Source organism: Microchirus variegatus (assembly GCF_963457635.1).
Source record: "Microchirus variegatus genome assembly, chromosome: 3".
NCBI lineage: Eukaryota > Metazoa > Chordata > Actinopteri > Pleuronectiformes > Soleidae > Microchirus > Microchirus variegatus.
This window is the reverse complement of record NC_139804.1, coordinates 10,712,276-10,736,049: the sequence shown is the minus strand read 5'-3', so window position 1 is coordinate 10,736,049 and position 23,774 is coordinate 10,712,276. Positions and strand designations below refer to the sequence as shown.

At 42.7% G+C, this 23,774-nt stretch overlaps 1 protein-coding gene across 1 annotated transcript in view; it reads left to right on the top strand.

Moving 5' to 3' along the window:
* citb (citron rho-interacting serine/threonine kinase b) overlaps positions 1 to 23,774 on the top strand; it is a gene marked incomplete at both ends in the record, with an annotated part of 91,826 nt that overhangs the window by 12,965 nt on the left and 55,087 nt on the right. The window contains 3 exons of the mRNA XM_083886813.1: positions 22,080 to 22,250; positions 22,424 to 22,477; positions 22,659 to 22,712. Of these exons, the coding sequence (XP_083742939.1) occupies positions 22,080 to 22,250; positions 22,424 to 22,477; positions 22,659 to 22,712 (279 nt within the window). The remainder of the gene's footprint in view (positions 1 to 22,079; positions 22,251 to 22,423; positions 22,478 to 22,658; positions 22,713 to 23,774) is intronic.

The following is a 23,774-nucleotide window of genomic DNA, read 5'->3' as shown; positions in this document are numbered from 1 at the left end:
TAAGGCAAGACCACTAAATAGATGGCGAGAGCTATTTTGCCCGTCTGAGAGGCGCAATCCTCGTTGCGCCCTCTTACTAGATCAGCATCAACTTTGTGTGCACATTTGCGTGTGCAATCCAGTTTGCACCCGTTTTTGCATGCGCAAAGCTTTAGTAAATCAGGCACATAGTGCTTTAATCCCTTGTTGAGGATTTGTTTCACATTATGAGAAAATCAATGCAGTCTACCTATATTCAAACTCTCCCTTTTATCAGCCGTTACATCTTTTAATCTCACAAACGCAATATACTTGATAAGGAAGTTAAAATAAAACCCTTTGATGAACCCCCAACAAATGCTCGTTTATGATACTTCCGTGACCATCCGGAGAGACCAACACCACCACTACCATCACCTTCCCCTGAAACAGTGCGTCGTTTAAGAGATTAGATAATATCACAAGCTCTGCTTTTTCTTTTTCATTCTTCCTGACCGCCAGAGACAGTATGAAATACCTGGATATCCAGGTTTTGTCGCCTACGCCAGTTGCTTCATAACCTCACTGTTTGGAGCTGTGGATACACCCTCCAGAGGCTGTATAGCCGGCTCTTATCACCGCTGTGCGGATCACCAGGTAAGTATTGATTTCTCTCGCCAGTGGTCGTGCTTCATTCCCACTTCGTGCGTCTCTGTTCAGTTCCGGTGACAAAACACTATTGCTGTCGTGACCTTCCAGCTGCTGCCTCCCGGTCTTGTGGAGGTGCCTCTGCCTCTCTCGCGGCCACGCCTCGGGCTGGATACACGACCCACGGTAACGTGGAAAGTGTCTGTAACCGAGTGTTCCTGCTCTGTTGTTACATTGTTATCTTGTCTGAGCTGTGTTTGTGCGCATCGTTAGCTTGCTGTGGATGAGTTACGGCATTAACTTTATTGCAGTGTTTTCTCGCTCTGTTGCTGCACTTTTACGGCACCAATGGTAGCCTGACTGGACTCATAGCCGAGTGTTCCTCGCTCGGTTATTTCCAACACTGCTGGTGTTTTTTCTCGTTGACTGCACCTTGTCTATGTGATCGTTGCTGGGTGTTACCCTGCCACTACATCGATAGCCTCGCAGTAGTTTGGTTTGTCAGACTTCGACAGCCTCTGTTACTATGCTGACTGTGTGTACGTCCTGCATGGCTCCTCTCATTCCAGAGTACAGGCATGACAGATGCCCTTCATGTCTTGGCATTGAACACCTCAGGTTGGCACTAACTGAAGACACTTGCCATTGGAAGAGAGGATTGCAAGGTTGATTAAACTTGACAGTAACTTTGCTGAGTCTGGGTTACCACCTTCAGGGACCCCAGCATATAACCCGGAGCCACGTACAGGAGGACGTTTCTGTCTCAAATAAGAGACGAGAGGGTGTTGAACCCTTAGCTAACTTAGCGATAGCCTGGCCTCCCTGCACGATGATACAAGCCAGCATGATGAAGACTCTGTCTCTGGAATTTTTTTTACTGGGGATAAGGCAGGGGACAGAGGTGAGCTGGAGGAGGGGTCCCCCCTTCCCTCGGTGACTGACTCCCATGGGTTGGGTGCAGGCTCCTCAAGGGATGCTGAGACTGGTTCTGGCACAGTTAAGCAGCACAGATAGCCATCTCACTGCTTGGGTTGGACGCTGCCCCTGTAGAGGCTGCTCCCTCCAATGCTTTTTTCAAACATACCCCACAACCATCTGCCTTTAAGGTTCCACCCTCTTAGCCATACATTAATGAACTGCAGAGGTGCTGGCCGGACTGCAAAGCTTTCCTTCCCCTACCAAGTGACTGTAGTGCTTTGGCTGCCAGTGATAGTGTCTCCAGATGAAGCCCTTAGGCCTGATGCCTGTTGTCCACGCCCACAGTGTAGGATCACCGATGACCTCCTCACTAAGAGCTATGATATACCAGCTCAGATGGGATGCATCGGGAACTCCTTTTCCCACCTGGTCCTGGCTTTATCTCAGACCCTTCCAACGATTGGAGCCGATGTCCAGACATGGAGTCTAAGTGATGCTTCACTCCAGGCATTTTCCTTCATGAGCAGTGAGCTTGGGAGACTGATTACCACCCTGACCATGGCTCAGCACCAAGTGTGGCTTGCACAATTCCCCTTATCAGAGCCATGTAGGAGGACACTGCGCACGCTACCTGTCATATTAAGTCAGATGTTTGGACCTGCAGCCCAGAAGGCTTTGGAATGAAGTGTGCAGGTGACCAACACACGCTGCTGCTCCCCGTCCAGCAGTCAATGCACAGGGTGACTCCAGAGCCAGCTGCCCCTCATTCCAACAGGGGTGTATCCACAGGTCTCCTCAGCCGCCTGCCTTTCGGGCGCCTAAGGGCAAGGCACCCAGATATGGGTCACCTGCTGATCAACACTGCCCAAACGTTGTGGGAGTCAAACCTGACTCCTTGGACCCAAGCACCAGCCATTTCTCCCCACAACATCTCAGCCAATGGGAGGCCCTGACCTCAGACCCTTGGGTGTTATTAACTCTTTCCAAGGGGTACAGTATTCAGTTCAGGCGTCGACCCCCCAGGTTCCCCCTGGTCGTTAGTTCTAGAAGGGGAGATTTCAGTGGTCCTGGGGAAAGGTGCCATACAGTGTGTAAAGAGTTCAGATCGATCGAGAGGTTTCTACTCAGCATATTGTCTTGTTCCAAAAAAGGACCGTCCCATCCTCAATCTCAGACGGTTGAACAAGTTCCTAAAAGTTCTTTGTTTTAACATGCCTCACACTACAGATGTTCTCTGTCTCAGAGAGAGACTGGTTCACAAGCATTGTTCTGAAAGACGCTTATTTTCATGTGCCGATAGCACCCCATCCCATTTCTCATGCCTAAAGGGCCTTCAGATCCCTCCAGTGAAATGTCACTCGACCAGAAGGGTCTCCACGTCATGGGCTGCTGTGAAGGGTGTTCCACTGAATGACATCTGAGCTGCAGCTGCGTGGGCTTCTTCCTGCACCTTTGCCCGCTTCTACAGGGTTATTGTGGCCATGCCCCATCCTATGGGACGGCTGTCCTGTCTGTTCCTTGGGTGAGGAAACTGAGTTTCGGTGTGTGCGGATTCCTCATGACTTTGTTGGTACAGGTCATCCAGGTATCTCATACCATCTTTGGTGGTCAGGAAGAATGAAATAGAACGAGAGTTACGGATGTAACTAAGGTTCTAAGAATTCTGGATGACCGCCAGAGTTTGTTGTCACTCGGAATCTTGAAGAGAAGATTCTGTAGGAGACTCTGGGTGCCAGCCTTCTTTGTACAGGTAGCTTGCGTCACCCAGGTCACATCACTTTGTTGGTATTACGTCTCAAACTGCGCATGTGCGTGATGGATATCCATTACCTTATTTACATCCGTAACTCTTGGTAATATTGCAAGTAATGTTAGACATTGCATTTTACCATTTTGCCACTGTGAATACGAATACAATTAAAGAAAATAACAGCAACAAAATAAACTAGCAAAAATAAGAGTACCATCTGGTATTTTGCCGTTTTTCTGTGAATAAATATACAAATAAAAAAAATAACAGCACAATAAACTCGCAAAATTAAGAGTACCCTCTGGTATTTTACTGTTTTTTCTGTGAATAAAAATACAAATAAAGAAACTAACAACAGAAACAAACTAAACTAGCAAAAAATAAGAGTAACTTCTTGTGAATGTAGTCTACATCAACCATTATTGTATTTAACACTGAGAAGAAGGAAAGAAGTAGGAAAAAACTGTGTTATAACCTGTGGACTTCTTTAACATTGTGAGAAAATAAATGTTAATGCTATTCAGTAGATAATAAAAATCAGGTTATAATGGAAGAAAATAAATGAATCCATATCCTACAACCACTGATACATGTATCGACATGTTTGACCCCTATCTCCCACTTACACAAATTCCAAAATATGTTTTCCTATGAATTCACCTGAGACAGTGAAAGAGGGGGAATTTGACACTTTATATCAATCCACCACTCCTTACAACCCTTACATCTTTTACTCTCACAAACACAATATACTTGATAAAGAAGTTTATGAACCCTAATGCTCTCCAAAGAGACCCCCACCACCACCAAATGGCACATTCACATGTATATGAATGCATATGCATATGTGTGCACGTCGGAAAAAGTGTACCTTATATTCTTCTGGTAGGTTGAAGACAACAGCACTCAGCACATAAAGGCAAAAAGCCTATGCACATGTGATGACATGACCATTATCATTCATGTTGCATTGCCACATATTAGATATATGTGACCTAGTGATCACACTTCTATGCTGGTGCAGCTCTGAAAAAAAATCTGATCTATGTTACGTGAATGGGGAAAAATCAATTATGAATCACTTAAGCCTGAAATGCGAATAAGGTTTTGATTGTTGGATCTGTTCAGAACAATACAGAAATGAATAGATGCAAATGTGGAAAGACCATGTCCTTTTGATGTATGCGCCATACTTGTTTGTCCCTTGAGGATCCTTCAGGATGAGAAAAAAGAATGTCATGTACAATCAGAGTTATCAGATCATTTGTGTTCATACCAACAGAAATTACATCAGTGTGTAATTGCTTACATGGCGGGAAAGGGAGATCCAATCACATGTGGTCATTGGAGAAGCATTCAGGAAACACAGCCAGTCAATGTCCACAGCCCTTGGTGGGAAGGTGCTTGGGCCCTGTCAACCCTTGTTGCTGTTGACAGGTATTTAATGACTGATTCCGAGACCCGGAAATGACAGCAATTAAATGTCTTGCAAACAAGAGCGCACACACAAATGGCTCATATTATGTGCAATGCATATAGTCACTATCGACTTCCATATCTTCCTTATTACATAACGATGAGCTGGAGCAAGCGCCTGTGTGATGTTTGAGTGACAAAATGTTTGTATTCACTGCTGCTAAAACTGTCATCCAGTTTCCCCTTTTTCAATGACAAATACACCATCCGTTGGTAAGGAAACAGACGCAGAACGTACAGTATGTGCTGGTTTGCTTGTCGGCTATAGTCGATGCAATGTAGTTATGTGATGTGAGTTTAACTGACACATGCTAAATTCAGGCAGTGTCATGGTCGATCATTGTTCTTTGCCATTGGCTGACCAAAAAGACAGTGTATTAGTGTTTTAGTTTGTGTAGCTTGTGTTTTAAACCCAGCTTATATATGCTGTGATATCTGCTGTAAAGTAGAATGTTGTAGTTCCTTTAGAGGCATGGACCCAAAACCAGAAGTTAGATAATGCCACTACTGATGCAGACCTGCTCAGACTTTAACAGAGGTTACTGTACATTCACTTTAAGTCGATGTGCCATCAAAATAATCTTGGAGATTATTTGAAGGTTGAAATCCTACATTGTGTCGCTTTAAACTAGCATCACAAGCCTCGTATGAGTTAAGACGAGTTTGCTGTTGGACATCGTCAGCAGAACAGCTTTTCGTAAAGATTAATTTAGGACTGTACTGAACACTGTGCAACTGGAAATACTTAAAACTAATAGCTTTCATAAACCTATAGTTAGAAAATTATTAAAACTAAACAGAAAGTACAAGCTGTGTCTTTAATTTTTAAGAGGGTAGCTTATGTAATTTATCTGGCCTCTGTTCCCAGTGGTCCCCATTTGTGCCAGTTAAATCCAGTATTTCATCTTGAAAAGCATCTGTCTCCCACGCACTGTCATATGACTGCAGTGTTTATCATTTTCATGCAGAAGCCATGCAGTGTTGGATCAACAAACAGTTGAGATTGTGGATGGATACATTTTTAGAGAAAAGCAATCTGTGCAAAAGCTATTAGGGCCTGAAAACACATGGGAAGAGAAAATGACACAGGAGCGAAGAAAAAACTTCAGAACAACCAATGTTCCAGGCAGCTCCAACAACAAAGAACACTTACAAAACACAACAAAATAAACGGTTTCAACTCCTAATGATAATATGTGTCAAAGTATATTCATCAAGGGTTTCAAAGGAGGATCCCTGAAGCCAGATGCTGAATACTGAATATATTTTCTTCTATAAAATATAACAAAGTCAGTGTTCCATGTTTGTTTACTTCTTTAAATTGCAGAGAGGAAGAAAAGCAAGCGGGACATAGTTTGGAGCGAGACCTTCCTCAGACATTTCAACACAGTAATTGTAGTCATCAGTAGATTGAAGTTTTTACAAACAACAAGTAATGATTAGGTGGCTGCTTGTCCAACAAGCACTGGGCTTTTAGAGCTAATGGAGTGAAGCACTGAAATAACCTAGTTCTCACCATGTTCAATGTTCAAAGGAACTAACACCAATGAGTTTTCTACATTTTTATATCCATCTTCCTTTGTGTGTGGTCCAGCCAGTAGTGGGTGGACAATCTGCATCCACGTCTGCATTACAGAAGTGGCAGTGGCAAAGCACGAGGCTAACGGCAGGCTCATACTCAATCAGATCATTGATCGTGATGATGTATGTAGAGTGAAGGAAAACGTGTCAACCAACTTGCTTGTAATTTTCTAGGAGTGATGGCGTCTAACGACTTTTGTCTGTGGGAGCTCTGTGGAGCAAAACGCTTGAAATGGAAGTAACAAAGTAAAATCTGACCTTTAACATGCATGGAAATGCAATGTATATCATAATTTAATTAAGTCTGCCTCTGGCATGCCAGAGGAAATCCCTGTTTGTTATTGGTTTCCTTTTTCAGGAGATTCTGAAGTTGGCCAAAGCAGTGTCCTCGTCAGATGTGTCTGCAGAGCGAAATCAAATCACTGGCAGGCTCGACTGGGTTCACCCAGGCTAATAAAGCATAAGATGCCGCCCCCTGTCTGCTGACCGTGGGCAAATATGTAGTCTTTAGGTGAAGATGAAAAGTGAAGGGAATGGAAGTTGAGGTGACTGCTGGTTGCAAAAAGAAGGCAAGAAGGTATATAAGACCAGCCCACAACCCATCTGTGGGCTCCAGCTGTCCGGTATGACATCCTGAGTGTGAATGATTTTCCGCCGCTGACCTCCGAGTTGGAGCCTGCGGCTGTGGCTCCTATGTCGGTCTTCATCCCTGCGGCCTCGATGTGTTCGGAACCTGGGCAGATTGCATCCCCTCGTGCTGGCTCATTGGCAGTCACAGCTTGCTCAGGGATGCAGTGCGATGGCACTCGCTGTGCGGCTTTCAAGCCATATAATCCAAAGAGAAACCGGCCTCCATCTGACCCAAGCGAGGCTAAACCGGCACCCCCTCGTCCCCTTTTACCACCAACCACCTTAATTGTGGGGGACTCCATCATCAGGCCAGTCCGCTTCTTTAAGCCAGTCACTCACTGTCTCCCCGGATCTACTGTGCCTGTTATTTTACATCACCTTCCGGAACTTTTACGCTCCCTGCCCTCTACGGTCACTAAATTATTGTTCACGTCGGATGGAATGACACTGCTCGTAAGCAGTCCGAGCTGACCAAAGCTGATTTTAGAGATCTCTTCAGCTTCCTGCGCACCACAGGTAAATCGGTGTTTATATCCGGCCCGATTCCAACATTGGCTCGTGGAGCTGAGCGCTTCAGCCGGGTCCTCAGTCTCCACACCTGGCTGTATTCCACCTGCAGAGACTTCGGCTTGGCATATATTGACAACTTTAACCTTTTCTGGAATCGCTACTCTTTTTACAAGCGCGACAGAGTACACCCAGACCATCTGGGCAGTAAGATTTTAGCTGCTAATCTGCAACATACTGTATAACATGCCGTACAAACTGCCGCTACATGCCCTGCACATGACTGACGGTTGTTTACACCACACTCCCCCCTCCAGACTTCTTCCTCCCCGCCCCCTGTGGCTGCTCAAAAACTTCTCTGAAGTGGCAACAGGGGAGCCTCAAAACAACTCTCAAATGACCTGAAAACAATGATTGTTCAACAGCATGGTTTAGGGGAAGGATACAGAAAGCTATCTCAGAGATTTAAGCTCTCAGTTTCAACTGTGAGGAACATTGTGAGGAATTGGAAGACCACAGGCACAGTTCTAGTTAAGGCTCAAAGTGGCAGACCAAGAAAAATCTCAGACCTACAACATCATCTTGCTGCAGATGGTGTCACTGCATCGTTCAACTATTCAGAGCACTTTACACAAGGAGATGCTGTATGGAAGAGTAATGCAGAAAAAAGCCTTTTCTCTGCACCCGCCACAAACAGAGTCGCTTGAGGTATGCTAAAGCACATTTGGAATAAGGTGCTGTGGACTGACAAAAAATAAATAGAGAAGAGTTATTTGGACAAAACAAGTTTCCACCAAGTTATGCATGGTGGAAAACGAACACAGCATTCCAAGAAAAACACTTGCTACCTACAGTAAAATTTGATGGTGGTTCCATCATGCTGTGGGGCTTCGTGGCCAGTGCAGGGACTGGAAAGCTTGTTAAAGTTTGGGGTCGCATGGATTCCACTCAATATCATCAGATTCTGGAGAACAATGTCCAGGAATCAGTGACAAAGGTGAAGTTGTGTCGGGGCTGGATCTTTCAACAAGACAACGACCCTAAACACTGCTCAAAATCTACTAAGGCATTCATGCAGAGGAACAAATACAACGTTCTAGACTTGAATATTATTGAACATTTGTGGTGTGATTTAAAGTGGACTGTCCATGCTCGGAAACCATCAAACCTGACTGAACTGGAGATGTTTTGTAAAGAAGAATAGTCCAAAATACCTTCCGCCAGAATCCAGACTCTAATTGGAAGCTATAGAAAGCGTTTAGAGGCTGTTATTTCTGCAAAAGGAGGATGCACAAAATGTTTCTTTTGTGGTGCCTAAACTTATGCACATGCCTAACTGTGTTTAAATAATTCTTGCACACACTCTGTAAATCATATAAACTTTATTTCACTTCTCAAATATCACTGTGTTTGTCTCCTATATGATATATTTAACTGAAATGTCTTATCCAAACGACCAATGATTTATAAAGGAAAATCATGAACATTTACAGGCGTGCCTAAACTTTTGCATACTACTGTACATATGGAAGGTCAACATGGTCTAACTGGTTAGAGAGGCAGTGTCTTCTCTCATAGTTACATATGTAATCACCCAGTCCACTTTGTTTGCACCATGTCTGATTAGGTCTATTTTACTTGTACCAGTCTGTGTTGCAGTCTCTCTTTTTATCAGTGTGACTGACAGGCTGATGTGCCACCACGTAGACAAGACTGAATGCAAGCTTGAAATAAGGTTGAAATTAGGCCGTGTCTAATTGCTGTTAAACAGACAAGCACATTAAGTGACTTTGGCTTATCAATTTTTTCTCTTCATATTCTCTTCTGTGTTCCTGACTTTTTCTTTTTTCTTTTTTTTTACCTCTAGTACTGTTCAAAAGTCTAAGGCCTTACCGATCATTTATTAAGACACAACTAGAATATACAGGAAGTATGCACACTAAAATAAAACAACAACTATTAGGGATGTCAGCTTTGTTTTGGCCTCAATCTTTTTAAAATTGAAAAAGTACTGTGTGGATGCCAAGTCCTGATAGTCTGTACAGTCCTGAAGTCTGATAGCTGTGTTTGCCAAATAACACAGATGCACAATAAACCATGAGAGACTGTCACTTCAGTAACGTTCTGGTAAATAATACCAGGCTTCTTTAAGGTTTTCCTCTTTAGATTCAGGTTTTAGTCATTTGTTTATTTCTCTGTCTAGTTGATCCCACACTGCCTCTATAACATTCAGGTCTGGAGTCTGTATAGGTCAGTCCATGACCGCTGATTTCTCCGCATGCCCAGTGTGCATTAGCATGCTGAATAATGCAATCATTCCTAATGAGGAGCTTTTCCATATGAATGGCAGACATGTCTTTATGAAAACATGAATTCTACATCATATAGTATAATCATAATATGTTCAGTCTAAATAAACATAGGTGTTACAAATGGCATTCATTAGGCTTCTACTCCATTTATGTCTAAACAAGCCAGATTTATTGTTCAAGTGTAAGATGAAGGTCACACTTAATAGTTGACATTTTGCCTGCTGAAGCTGTTCTCTCTGAAAATGTTGTTTTTAAACTACTTTTTTAACTACTAGACTTTTGCACAGTACTGTACTTACTGTAAATGACCTTGATGTTAAGTTAAGTGCTCATGCTTTTACTTTGAAATTACCACCAAAGTTGTTGGAAAGAAACACATGCTCTGTACAAGGTCAAAGTTAAGTTTAAGGTGTAGTTTTTTTTGGTTGCTTAAGGTTCATCAGCACCCGGTTGATAAGGGACAAAGTTGAAAGGGTTTGTAAATACACAAGAATTACATATTTATAGCACTCAAGTGATTGTAAAAGCTTTAAGGCAATTCATTTAAGGTAATAAATATGGTACAAGGTTAAAGGCTAATTGTTTTAATTTCTGTGTTTACATTGTAGCCTTTGTGGTGTGTTCACATGCAAGGTTAAATAAAGGTTGTGAACCATCAGTTCGAGAGACCATCTTTTCTACCGCGGCTGCTACACTTACACTTGTACACTATTTGAAGTGCTTCTCACTCGTTTTTCAATTTCTTGATATATAATGGCACTCGTGCGCTCTTAATTCCTGGCAAGTTTGAATGCAGCATATTTGAAGCACATGTCTTATGAAAGAGTTTGCTCTTATGAATGATGCAGGGGCTTTTTTTGAAAAAAGCATTCGTCAAACTGGATCCGGTCAAACTGCACTAAGGCTGCTCGAGTGCCATTTGCACCTCAGACGCACAGTAATTACGCTGTCATTTCTGCTGAATAAAATCCATTGATTGGTTTGTCACATTTGAGATTTTATTACCTATCATGCTTGTTCGTTTTGTGTTTAAAACTACTTTCCTCTCCTCCCCACTCCTCTCCTCTCCGTTTCCAGTGACCGTGAGTGTGAGTGGTGGTGGTGGAAGTGTGAGTGGTGTGAGATTTTTAAGGGTTTTCTGTCCCTAGTCTTGGATTCTCTTGTGTTTTCCTCATCTATTTAACTGTGCATGATCAGGGGTCTGTTTCTCAAAGCAGGTTCAACAAACTCTGAGTCTAACCCTGAACTCTGAGTTGATCTACTCTGAGATAGGAAACTCTGAGTTTTTGGTTCCACAACAGCTGATTGGAGTTAGTTTGTTCAACTTGGAGTAGTTTCACCTGGAGTCAAGCGCATGCACCACAAGTATAAAAAGACAGCGGAGGGCGACGTTCTTCACCCCCCTGGAGTTGTAAATATTAACACTGCTGCAGCAGCAAAAGAGAAGGAGACACATGGAGAACCCTGCTGCTCGGGTAAATGTGTAAGTCTAAATGTCGTCCTTTGCAATCACAATAATAATACAGGGGGAAACTGCTTGAGTGGTAGCTTATTCATTTATTTCATTTATGTGTAATCCCGCGGGGGAGAAGCGCACTGCAGTTTAAGATGAAACATAAAAACATTGTTCAAACTAGTGATGGGATCGGCAGTTCATTTGAGTGTACTGAATCACCAGAATCCATTCATTAAAATGATTCGTTCAAAAGATTCATTCACCGAATCGTTCAGTGCTTAGCAGGAGCCCAGTGCCCTGCTACGTGACTCACGTCCTCCCTGAGTGCAGTACGTTCACGCCGCGGGTCAGTGAGTGAGTGACAGAGCGAACGAGATTCACAGTTCTCCAGTTCTCTGTGTGTCAGTTCGTTCACGATGCGAACGAGATTCACGTCCTCAGCCACAGTTCAGTGTGTGTCAGTACGTACGCGGGTCAGTGAGTGAGTGACAGCGCGAACGAGATTCATGTCCTTGACTTACCTCCCTTTGAGAAATGGAAAACTCAGTTTCCCTCATTTCAGGGTTAACAGACTAAGGCCCTGATTTACTAAAGCTTTGTGCATGCAAAAACGTGCGCAAACTGGATTGCAAATGCAAATTTGCATTGATGCTGATCTACTAGAAAGGCACAACTAGGATTGCGCCTCTCAGACGGGCAAAATAGCTCTCGCAACCCATTTAGCGGACTTGCCTTAATGCATATGCAATGTGGGGCGTTTACACGCAATTTTGCGTGTGCTGGGAGGAGAAAATGTAAATATGTTATTTTATAATAAGTGATTTATCAAACCCTAAACTGTATGCGGTGGTTATTTTTATGTCTATAATTGGCATTTTTGAACGGCAGGTCTTAACTGGCACAGCCGTGCGCACAAATGGCTACGGTTGCGCACATACTTCTGCACTCCTGCTGAATCTTCTGAGAAATCCATCAACAAAAATACTATTTGTAAATCAGGAAATTATGCTTTTCCAGAGCATGTTCATCTACGGGTTCACAGATGACACACATTCATTTCTTATTTGGTATATCTGAATACATTAAATATAGATATCCATAGGAGAAATGCATGTTTGTACTGGTCTGGGCTTAACTTGGTGTGATAAATAATCACAACAATCACTATTTAATGTAACTATCTGCATCAGCTATAGATTTATATCTATATCAATTGTCTTGTCGCATCTGATGTCAGATCAAATGCTTTTGGCATGCGTAATGGAAACTCGGCCTGATTGAATTAACACAGATGTGAACTCTGATTGGTTTTAAAAGAACAGTATTTCATAACATAATGAAGCACAGTTAGCATGACACTCGGGTGAGCATTAGCATCCTTACTGGAGCTATCTTGAGGAGCTCGCAAATTTGTGCGGCTCGCATCTCTCTCTCTCACAGCTTCCAACCTAATAGACAATATTTCAATAGTTGGTATGAAGTTTTATGCATTTCTATGCTTCAGAGGATATTTCCATACCAGTCCTTGTTGCTCTCTGGCAACGTCTCCACTGGAAGAAAGGAAAAGTGAGTGCTCCTACAAGATTCCTAGGGGTGTATACGCCACCCTCTGGCGGAGTAGAGGATTACACTGCAGTAAAATTGTGAGGATTACACATGAATTGATCGTCTTTTCCACAGTAACACGGTCCTCTATAAAGGACACTCTTTACAATGCCGTCCCGTATCCCACCACGTCCCTCAGACATCAAGCAATAACGGAGGCTGTTAGTGTGTTTTGCATGTTGTAAATGTGTGCAAGTTGTGCAGCAGTGCAAGTAGATTGGTTATTTTTTGTTTTTATTGCTATCATTATTTTAATTTACTATAATTATTTTTAGTTTTTTGCTTGTTACTATTGTATTTCTGGCTGTTCTTTTAAATATATTTAAAGTTGAGTTTTGGTGGGTATTTCGCACACTGCCTTCAAGGATGTCATATCCCTCGATCCCATAGTTTTTCGATGAAACATTTGGAAAATCGGTCACAGTAAGCAGTTACTTCGACAACATCAGTAAATTCATCAGATCTGTGGCTGTTTTAAAAAGTGAGCTTTGACAAACTTGACGAAAATAAAAGATTTAAACTAAAAAAAAATTCCTAGTGGTGTATACGCCACCCTCTGGCGGAGTAGAGGATTACACTGCAGTAAGGGGGTTGTGAGTGTTACACATGAATTGATCGTCTTTTCCCTGATTTCAGGGTGGTGCCCCGATCTAAAGTTTATTAATTAAATAGTAATTAATTAATATTTATTACTTTTATTTTTATCAATCAAATTATTGCCACTATTGTTGATCCCCAGCGTAATTGTTGCCCCGTGTGAGGGTTTTAAGAAAATTAATAACATTAATTAATTATTCAAATTAATTAATCATTCATATTCATATTTTCTTACCAATTACAAAGTTAGATCCTAACACAGGTAATGATGGAGCTGTCCATCATACTGACGCAGGATGTCCTATGGACCCGGGGAACATAGGTACGGCCCCTTCAAGCACTGTGCGAAATACAGGGGGGTCTGGGGGGCAAGACCCCCTGATTAACACTCGAGACCCCCTGAAAGCCTCAAAGGCAAAATTTGAGGGGGTCTAAACTAGGGCTGGACGATTAATTGAATTTTATTCATGATTTCGATTTTGGCTTTTCATGATCATAAAACATTATAATCGAAGAAAAACGATTAATGCGCTACACGGTGCGGCGTGTATGTAACTTCCTATGCTAGAAAAACACCTTGAATGCACCAGTGTTCCCTGCAGCTGCAGCAAGCGTGTGACGTGTGTGGATCAATAATAGGAGTAGGGAATAGGAGGAGCGAGCGATGGAAAACATGGCAGAAAGGCAGCCTTTGATTGAGAAGAAAGGTAGGACAATATCAGTTAACTGGAAACACTGAGGCTTCAATTTGACGAACGTTGAGCAAAAGGAAATTGTTTGCAAAGTTTCTCACGCTGTCGTGTCTGCTCCTAATGGCAACACGACCAACTTATTCAGTCACTTAAAGTTTAGTCATAAAGTGGTCTATGACCAGGCGATAAGGTAAAGCTCGTCATTCAGCGCCACCGCAACACAGTCCTCTATTAAGGACACTCTTTACAATGTGTCCCGTATCCCTCCACGTCCACAGACATCAAGAGATAACAAAGGCTATTAGTGTGTTTTGCATGTTGTAAATTTACATTTAGGGCATTTAGCAGACGCTTTTGTCCAAAACGACTTACAATAAGTACATCTGTCACAAGAAAGAAGATTGAAAACGAGGCGCACTGCAGCGTTCTGGATATGTTTAGTCGGTTTAGTCACAGAGGCTGGGAGTCTAGCCAATAGCGAGTTGCAGTAGTCGAGGCGAGAGATGACCAGGGATTGAACCAGGAGTTGCGTTGCTTCCTTTGTGAGGAGGGGCCGGATCCTGCGGATGTTGTAGAGGGCAAATCTGCAGGATCGGGCTACCGCGATGATGTTGGGGGTGCAGGAAAGTCCATCGTCGAGGATTACACCCAGATTCTTTGCAGTTGATGATGGCGATACAGTGACGTCTTCAACAGTGACGAACAGGTCCATGTGAGGGCAGTCTTTTCCCGGGATGAAGAGAAGTTCAGTTTTACTAAGGTTGAGCTTGAGATGATGATCAGTTGTCCAAGTGGAAATGTCTGCCAGACATTCCGAGATGCGCATGGCAACATGGGTGTTGGAGGATGGGGGGAAGGAGAGGAACAGCTGGGTGTGATCTGGTGTATAGTGAAAACAGAAGCGGTCCTAGTACTGAGCCTTGAGGGACACCAGTATCCAGGGAGCAGGGTTTGGACAAGGAGCCATTCCACGTGACCTGAAAGGTGCGTTCTGTCAGGTATGATGTGAACCAGGTTAGGGCAGAGCCGGTAACGCCAAGTTTGGCCAGAGTGCAGAGGAGGATTTGGTGGTTGACTGTGTCAAACGCAGAGGATAAGTCGAGGAGGATGAGGACCGAAGAGAGGGACGAGGCTCTGGCGGCTTGGAGCGACTCAGTCACTGTGAGGAGGGCCGTCTCAGTGGAGTGAGCCGTCCTGAAGCCTGACTGATTAGGGTCAAGGAGGTCGTTTTGTGAAAGGTAAGAAGACAGTTGGTTGAAGACAGCACGTTCCAGGGTTTTTGAGAGGAATGAGAGAAGAGATACAGGTCTGTAGTTTTGAGTATCGGCAGGGTCTAGAGTGGGTTTCTTTAGGAGTGGCTTTACTTTCTTGAAAGGAGCTGGAATATGGCCAGCAGTGAGGGAGGAGTTGATCAGGGTGGTGAGGAAAGGCAAGATGTCATTCGAGATGCTTTGGAGAAGAGGGGAGGGAATCGGGTCGAGGGAACAGGTGGTGGCACGGTTAGATGTCACTAGTGTGAACATCTTCAGAGGAGAGAGGGCTGAAGCAGGTAAGGCTGACATAGGTGAGGGTTGGGGGAGGTGCTATCTGGGAGGGCGTCGCAGTAAATGAGGAACTAAAGTCTCTTACAACTTAAGTAAGTTGCAAAGTCATCAGCAGTGAGGAAGGATGGAGGGGGAGCAGTGAGGAGAGAAGAGAATATGGAGAATAGTTTCCTGGGGTTGGAGGCAGAGGAGTTGATCTTTGACAGGTAGAAGGCAGATATTAAATGTTTGCAAGTTCAGCAGCATTGCAAGTAGATTGGTTATTTTCTGTTTTTATTGCTATCATTATTTTAATTTACTACAATTATTTTTTTTTTCCTTGTTACTAATGTATTTCTGGCTGTTCTTTTAAATTATATTTAAAGTTGAGTTTTGGTGGTTCAATAAATACTCAAGTTTTGAAATCAATGAATATCGTGTCCATTAATCATGATTTCAATAACAGTCAGAAATAATTGTGACTAATATTTTTGCCATAATCGTCCATCCCTAGTTTAAATATGTTACAGTGTCATTGAAAAACATGTTTTAATTTCAGTTCAGACCTGGACAGTGTCTCCACCGCTGGTTCAGTATCAGAGATAACACATACTACTCTCTTGATGAAATGAATAACTTCTTACATGAAACATCCAGACAGGAGGACTGACTGTAGCCTAAAATGAAAAGCTCAAAATTCACGTCTAATTAATGGTAACGCTAATCTGTCTGTCTCTCATTAGCCACTGAGCGACAACAACCCACTGGGCTGGACTAAACCAAAATAGTGGAAAACAAGGGGGGTGTTCTCTGAAGACAGGCTGTTACCTGTGAAACACAGGTGCTCTAAAACACCCCCATTAGCACTTGGTACTTTCCTCCTAATGAAATTCACCATAAAAATAATACTAATAATGATAAAAAAAATTTAGTCAACCAATCACAATTTTGGTCGAGCCAGAACGTGTCGACCAATTAGTCCATCAGTCGACTTTGACTTTACAGCCCTAATGTCCTCTCTCAGGTCAGTTGTACAGCCTCACCATTGAGCCGTTGCTGTGCAAACTGAGAGAGCGACACAGTGGGTTTTGGACTTGACTAGGGTTTTCCTGCCATCTCTGCTTATGCAGATAATGTTAATATTCTTGTGTCTAACCAGCAAGACGTGCAGCATGTTCAAGATCTCCTCACATCTATGAGAGAGCATGATGCCCAGTCTGCCTGGAGGGCTTGAGTGGGGAAAGGAGGGTTTGAAAGTGTTGGGAGTGTTTTTAGGTTCTGAGGGGTTTTTAAATAAGAACTGGGAGGGTGTGAAGGAAAAGGTGTCTGCTCGGTTGTCTGAATGGAAATGGTTGCTACCTCAGCTGGCCTATAGGGGAAGAGTTCTTGTCGCCAATAACTTGGTCACCTCGACCTTGGTCACTGATCGCTCTGACGGCACCAACAGGTCTGATCGAAGAAGTCCAGAGAGCCATCTTGGATTTTTTTGGTCTGGGAAACACTGGGTCTGAGCAGCTGCCCTCTATCTGCCCTTTGCTGAAGGTGGACAATGGCTGATAGACATAAAATCCAGAGTTGCCTCCTATAGACTGCAGATGGCACAAAAACTGCTTTTCACCTGTGGTCCCCGGTGGTGTGACACTGCTAAGGTGGGCGGGAAGGCTTGAATGACAGGCATCTTTTCCCTCTTCGCCCTACAGAAGTGGACCTCACCGGGCTGACACCTTTCTGCACCTCAGTGCTACAGGCATGGCAGATGTCCCACATATCCAGGAAGATAAACAAGCCTCCAGGATTGTGGCTGTTTGAAGAACCTCTGTTCTTCAGTGACTTCTTAAAGACCAAAACGCTGCAGTCTGCTAGTGTTCGAGCTAGACTCAGGGAAGCTGGATGCACAAAACTTGGACAACTAATGAGGATGACGGCAACATCTGCCACTTCTTTTCGAGACATCTGCAACATAACCTTTCTCAGGCTGATCAACAGGATGGTGAAGGAGGTTTGTACCGCTCTACCACCTGAGAGCGTTTGCAGAAAATAATACCTTATGTGACCAGTGGAGTGAGGGGTCGGAGTACAGTTTCCCTTCTTTAATAGTCACCCCAGCTGTGGGGGATTGGCAGGAGGGAGGAAATCAGCTGCTGTCCTTCACCACCTCAAATCTGGACAACTTTAAATCCACTGGTAAAAAAACGCTTTACCAAACCTGCGTCAAGACACTGCATCTGAACTCTCTGGCGGGGGTACAGGAGTCGAGCTGGGCTGAGTTTTTTGGCCCAGTCGCTTCCCCAAAAGGCCGCTGGCGGTCCCTGTACAAGCTGCCTGTTGGAAAACGGACACCAGGATTGTGCATGGTGCAATAGCCACAAACATATACAGAGCGCACCTTGATCCTGATATAGGGGAGGGCTGTATTATCTGTTTGCAGAGTGAAATGGTTGCCCATTTGTTTGTTCAATGTCCTAAACTGACACCTTTGTTTGTTTTGTTCAAAGTTTGGTTCCATGGACTCGGAGAGGTTATCTCTTTTCCTTTGTTTATTTTCGGCCCAAAATACTGTGCAAAGAAAAGGACTTTGCACACCATGATGAACTATCTCTCAGGCTCTGCAAAACTAGCCATCTGGCTAACACGTAAGAACCGGGTCCAAAATGCAGGCAGTGTAGAACCTGTTGAGGTTCTAAAAGGCCTGATAAAAGCCAGACTGCGGGTGGAACACACCCAGTACCACGGGAAGTAGGGGTGCTGGGGCGCTGCAGTACCTGTGTCAGTACGTTCGCAAATCATGAGTGAGTGTTGTGTTGGTCACGGCCGGGAGTGGAACTGCCGCGTTCTATGAATCACTCGTGAAGTCGTTCACCGACGCCGTCACTCACTCGTGAATCTTTGGCAAACGACGCCAGCCAACGTGCGCCGAGCGAGGAGGGACTAGAAAGATAAACTGTGTCTGCCGGTCTCACTCACTCCTGGAGGATGTGATTCGTTCGTGCTGTCACTCGCTGACTAACTCATGATTTGCGAACGGACTGACACAGAGAACTGTCACGGAGGAGGACGTGAATCACGCTCACAGCTTGCGCTGATTCACATGGCGGATTCACGTCCTCAGTGAAACAGTCGCGGCGGAGCACTGCTGTGTGTCCTTTTCTCCAAGCTAACGACTAATGTTAAGTCAAGCTACACCACTTGAAAACACACACACACACACACACACACACACACACACACACACACACACACACACACACACACACACACACACACACACACACACACACACACACACACACACACACACACACACACACACAATCGCCCCATTAACAGACTTAGGTACACAAAGTAATGAGAGGAGAGGAGACACAGAAGAGCAGCAAGATTTAAAATAATAACACATGTATATGTGCATATTAGTATTATCCTCTATGTGCCTCTATAATAATATGAATACTAATAATAATAAAAATGCATTAACACACTTTCTCACTTTGCGCTAAGGGTAGACGTGCAGTTTATGAACAGGCAAGGCAGGCAACTGCTTGGGGCCCCGAGCCGATAGGGGGGCACCCAACACTCGGAGCCTAAATGCATCCTAAAAACCTCCCTAACGGGGCCCCACGTCACCTCACGTTAACCTGTGTGAAGTTATTGTTCTGCAAGTTGTAAATGAAGCTGAAGGAAAATGAAGAGGAGTTATCAATCAGGAAGTTAGAAGAGGAAGAAAAAAAAGAGGATGAAGAAAAAAGAAAGAAAGACACAGTTGTAAGTGGCGCTGCTGGCGCAGATAATGATATAATCATAACATTAACAGTAAATGACTGCTGTTACGCAACAGTTACTTTGTCTAACTAACGGGGACACAGACTTGAACAGCAGCTAACATTAGCGTCAGAATGCTAGCTGACGCTAACGCTAACTAGTAGAAGCAGTGCTTCAAAGGTGCTGATGAGGAATATGCTGCTGTGGGTTTAGTATCCCCAAAAAAACTATTTAAAGCGAACCTAGACCGGAAGTTCCAATTAACGCTGTTGTTAATGCTGCGTTCCAGAGCCCATCCAAACCAGTTGGACGTGGGACTTAACCTACCTCTATCTAGAAAAAGTGCACTGGAATACCTGTCGAAGTGGGACCTCCTACTCGCGAAGTCGGGGCTGATCGACCTACCCCGACTTCACCAAAATGACGTCGGAGAATAATGGCGGAGCCCATGGAGTCACATGAATAGACTATAAACTTTACTTTTCTGTGTGTAGACTTGTTTTAGACACAGCAATTTTATCACAACTTGTTTTCCATGTTATGGTGTGAAATTATGTCGTTGTTATCTGTTAGCATGAAGATATGTAGGGCTACGGTAAAAATATACTCATGACGTTACATATCGGTATCGCTTTTACATATACGGCTTACTTGTGTATGTAAGTAGACTGAATTGCTGACAGTCAAAATGCCTCTTCAAACATAAATCTAAAGCGCCGCGATCGTCCATGTATTCTAACATTCGACTTCAATTGCTGGAACGCTTTGAAGTAGGAGCTAGTAAAATTCAGGTAGGATAAGTACCACATCCCATGTGTTTGGATGGGCTCTGGAACGCAGCATTAGTGTGTATCTGCGTTATTACCTTGTTTACAAGGCCCTGAAGTTTCGACGTTTTAACTTCTATACTTTATATTTTGTTTATAATGTGAGTTAATAACAGTGCAATGTATAATTTTTAAAAAGTTTTTTTTTAAAGTAATTTACAGTATTTTATTTTTTCTATATATTTATATTGTCTTATAATGTGGGTTATTTACAATGTAATGTTTATTTTTTACTAAGTTTGTATAGGTTTTTAAAAAAGTTATTTATAGTATTTTATAATTCTTTACATTTATATTTTCACATACTTTATTTATCTCTCCGTTCCTTCAACAATATAAAGAGATTCACGAGTGAGTGACAGCGTCGGTGAACGACTTCACGAGTGATTCACAGAACGTGGCAGTTCCACTCCCACCACGCTCACTGCTGAGCTCAACTGAACTAAGAAAGGAACGAATCAGTTCATGAAGTGATCCCAGTCAGTTCGTTCACTCAAAAGATCAGTTCTTTCGAACGAATCGCTCATGATCGACACAACACTATCACGTGCCTGACAACTGCGCTGTCCACATGAGCGCAAAGTCAGAAACGTTATGGTGCGTGAGCCCCAACAGGAGCAGCACGAGATGGGGAAGAGAAAGCAGTAAATTGCTTTGACAGAAATAATTATTTTTCTAATGAGCTATAAATGAAAAATAATACAATAAAAAGGGCTTTATCTGTCATTTCAAGAGCGGATTCAATTTCTGTTCATCAATTAACACATTTGTGTGAACGTGAATTCTACCAAGGGAGAAAATTTTTCTCCCTTGGTAGAATTCACATTTTGCTTCCTCATATTTACTATCACCTATATACACATGACAAATCTATTTATTTACTTTCAAAATGGCCGCTATGGTATTTCTAGTAGGTGCATTATTCCCAGAGGTTCGAGTTGCGAGTGTTCATGATGAATTGATTAAAAAAAAGTGGGGACAAAATTGTTGATTCTAAGTAGGGCTGGGGACATGTCCCCGGCGTATCTGACGCCTATGTTCACTTGTATCATTGTGCATTTTCTGGGTGGTTTTGTGACTAAATAAAGCTATTGACTGTGTCACAGCTGCATGTAACAGTATTGCCATACTGTGGGAGTCAAGCCGCTGTGTATATCCTATATTTGTTAATCAATATAGTGAGGCCCACAGTTGGTGTAGTGGTTTGCACTCTTGCCTTTGCAGCAAGAAGACCCGGGTTCCTGGGTTCAAGCCCCGTTTGGAACAAATTCGGAACAAGGGCCTTTCTGCAAGGAGTTTGCATGTTCTCCCCGTGTGTGCGTGTCCGGCTTCCTCCCACATTCCAAAAACATGCTATATGAGGATTAGGTGAATTGGTCGCTTAAAAATTGACCGAGTGTGTGTGAGTGAATGGTTGTTTGTCTCTATATGTGGCCCTGTGATGGACTGGCGCAACCCTCTGGTGGAGGATAAAGCGGTAGATAATGGATGGATGGATGTAGTGAGTTAAGCACATCGCTGAGGTTTTTTTTTCTCAGCACCCCCTGCTGAGAATATGTTCCTATGAACTGGCTATGAACACACCTACCATAAAAAGATGGGCAACCTAAAAACTTTCTGTAAATGATGGGCTGTTGGGGTAGTTCTTTGTGTTGTTTAAGAAGGTGAGATGACTGTGAACATTTGATTTTTTTGCTTTCCCTTTGCCCCTCAAAATGTTGAAGGAATGGAAATTTTTGTTGTTAGTTTTATTGTTTAATAAAGAGATTTTGAAAACCAAAAAACCTCTCCTCTCCTCTCCTCTCCTCTCCTCATCCATGTGTCTGTGGTCTTTGCATAGGAATATCACGCCCAGCTAGAAGAGATGAGAGTTACCATCCGACAACTGGAGGAGGACCTGTCTGCTGCCCGTCGCCGTAGCGACCTTTACGAGGCTGAGCTGAAAGACTCTCGTCAGAGCAGCGAGGAGCTGAAGAGGAAGGCTGCAGACTACCAGCACAGGATGCAGAAGGTCTTCACTGTCACTCATCATTAATTATATATTACTGTTCTGTAAATATTCTGGTAAATTGTGATGCAATATTGATTCTGAACTCACTTGTATGCACCATGATTTATTTTATTTTTCAACTTGTCATGAACATTTCTGGAAGTGGTCTCATTTGTTTTCTAATTCCTTCACAGGCTAGAGAGCAGGGCAAAGCAGAATTAGAGGAGGTGATCACCAGACTGGAGAAGGTAGTTAATGAAAATAATTTGACTTGGTGAAAATTGCAAAATGACTGTATTTCTGGTACAGGGACTGGATGAGAGCAACTTTAATAATGATAACATGGAATGTTACATATAATATATGTCATATGTGATGGTTATATTATAAGCCTGTGTTCTTAACTCTATTTTTCCTTGTCTCTTTTAGACCAACGCTGAGCAGCAGACAAAGATTTATGAACTCCAAGAGAAGGTCACCAAGGTAGATTATTTTTGCCTGAAAAATGAATGAATAATTTATAGCAGCTAAAAGCGATCGAACAGCAGGTCTGTGTATGTTTTTTGGACCCCTCAAATATATCAATACATGTACACATACAAAAAAATTTCTAGTACAAAATTAAATCTGTAATTCAGGTTCAATGTAAGTTAAATTACTTTAATCTTTTTTTTTCAACACTTTGTTTATTGATCTTTGTTACACATAAGACATTTAAAAGCAAACAATCAACGACGGTGGCTCAGTGGGAGTGCGAGTCGTCTTTCAACTTGAAGGTTGTGGGTTCGATTCCTGGCTACAAGCCGATGTGTCCTTGGGCAAGACACTTAACCCCACGTTGCTCCTGACAGCTGTGTGCCGGCAGCGTGTGAGTGGGTGTGAAAGATGAGTGATAGAAAAACGTATGAAAGTGTGAGTGAATGGGTGAATGGGAACTGTAGTGTAAAGCAGCTTTGAGTCATCAAGGTCATCAAGACTGGAAAAGGGCTATATAAATACAAAACCATTTACCAAACACGACGCCCCCCCACCCCCACAACCATCTCAGCAAAGGTTCAACTCAACATAAAGCATACATAATAGCTCATAAAAATATAAACCAGTATATACCATATACATACATACACTGACCCATACATATAGCTCAGAAGGTGCCTCCCGGACCACGCACACCAGCTGACATATCGTATCCACTCACATACACGGCACACATATACTCAGAGTATATACATATCCAATAGGGTTTATCAAATCAGTAAATAAGAACAATACAATAATTCTACAATACATAAAAATAAATAAATAAATACATAAATGATAATAATAACAATAATAATAATAACAAATATAATAATAAAACAATATATTTTTTTAATTAATTATATATAAATATATAAATATAGAAATATATATACATATATATATATGTATATATATATATATATATATAAAAATCATCATTCCTCCATTTTTTCTTTTCGTCATTTAGGCTCTTTCCATGTACAAATTTTAAGTAAGGAGTCCACATCTCATAAAATTCCCTTT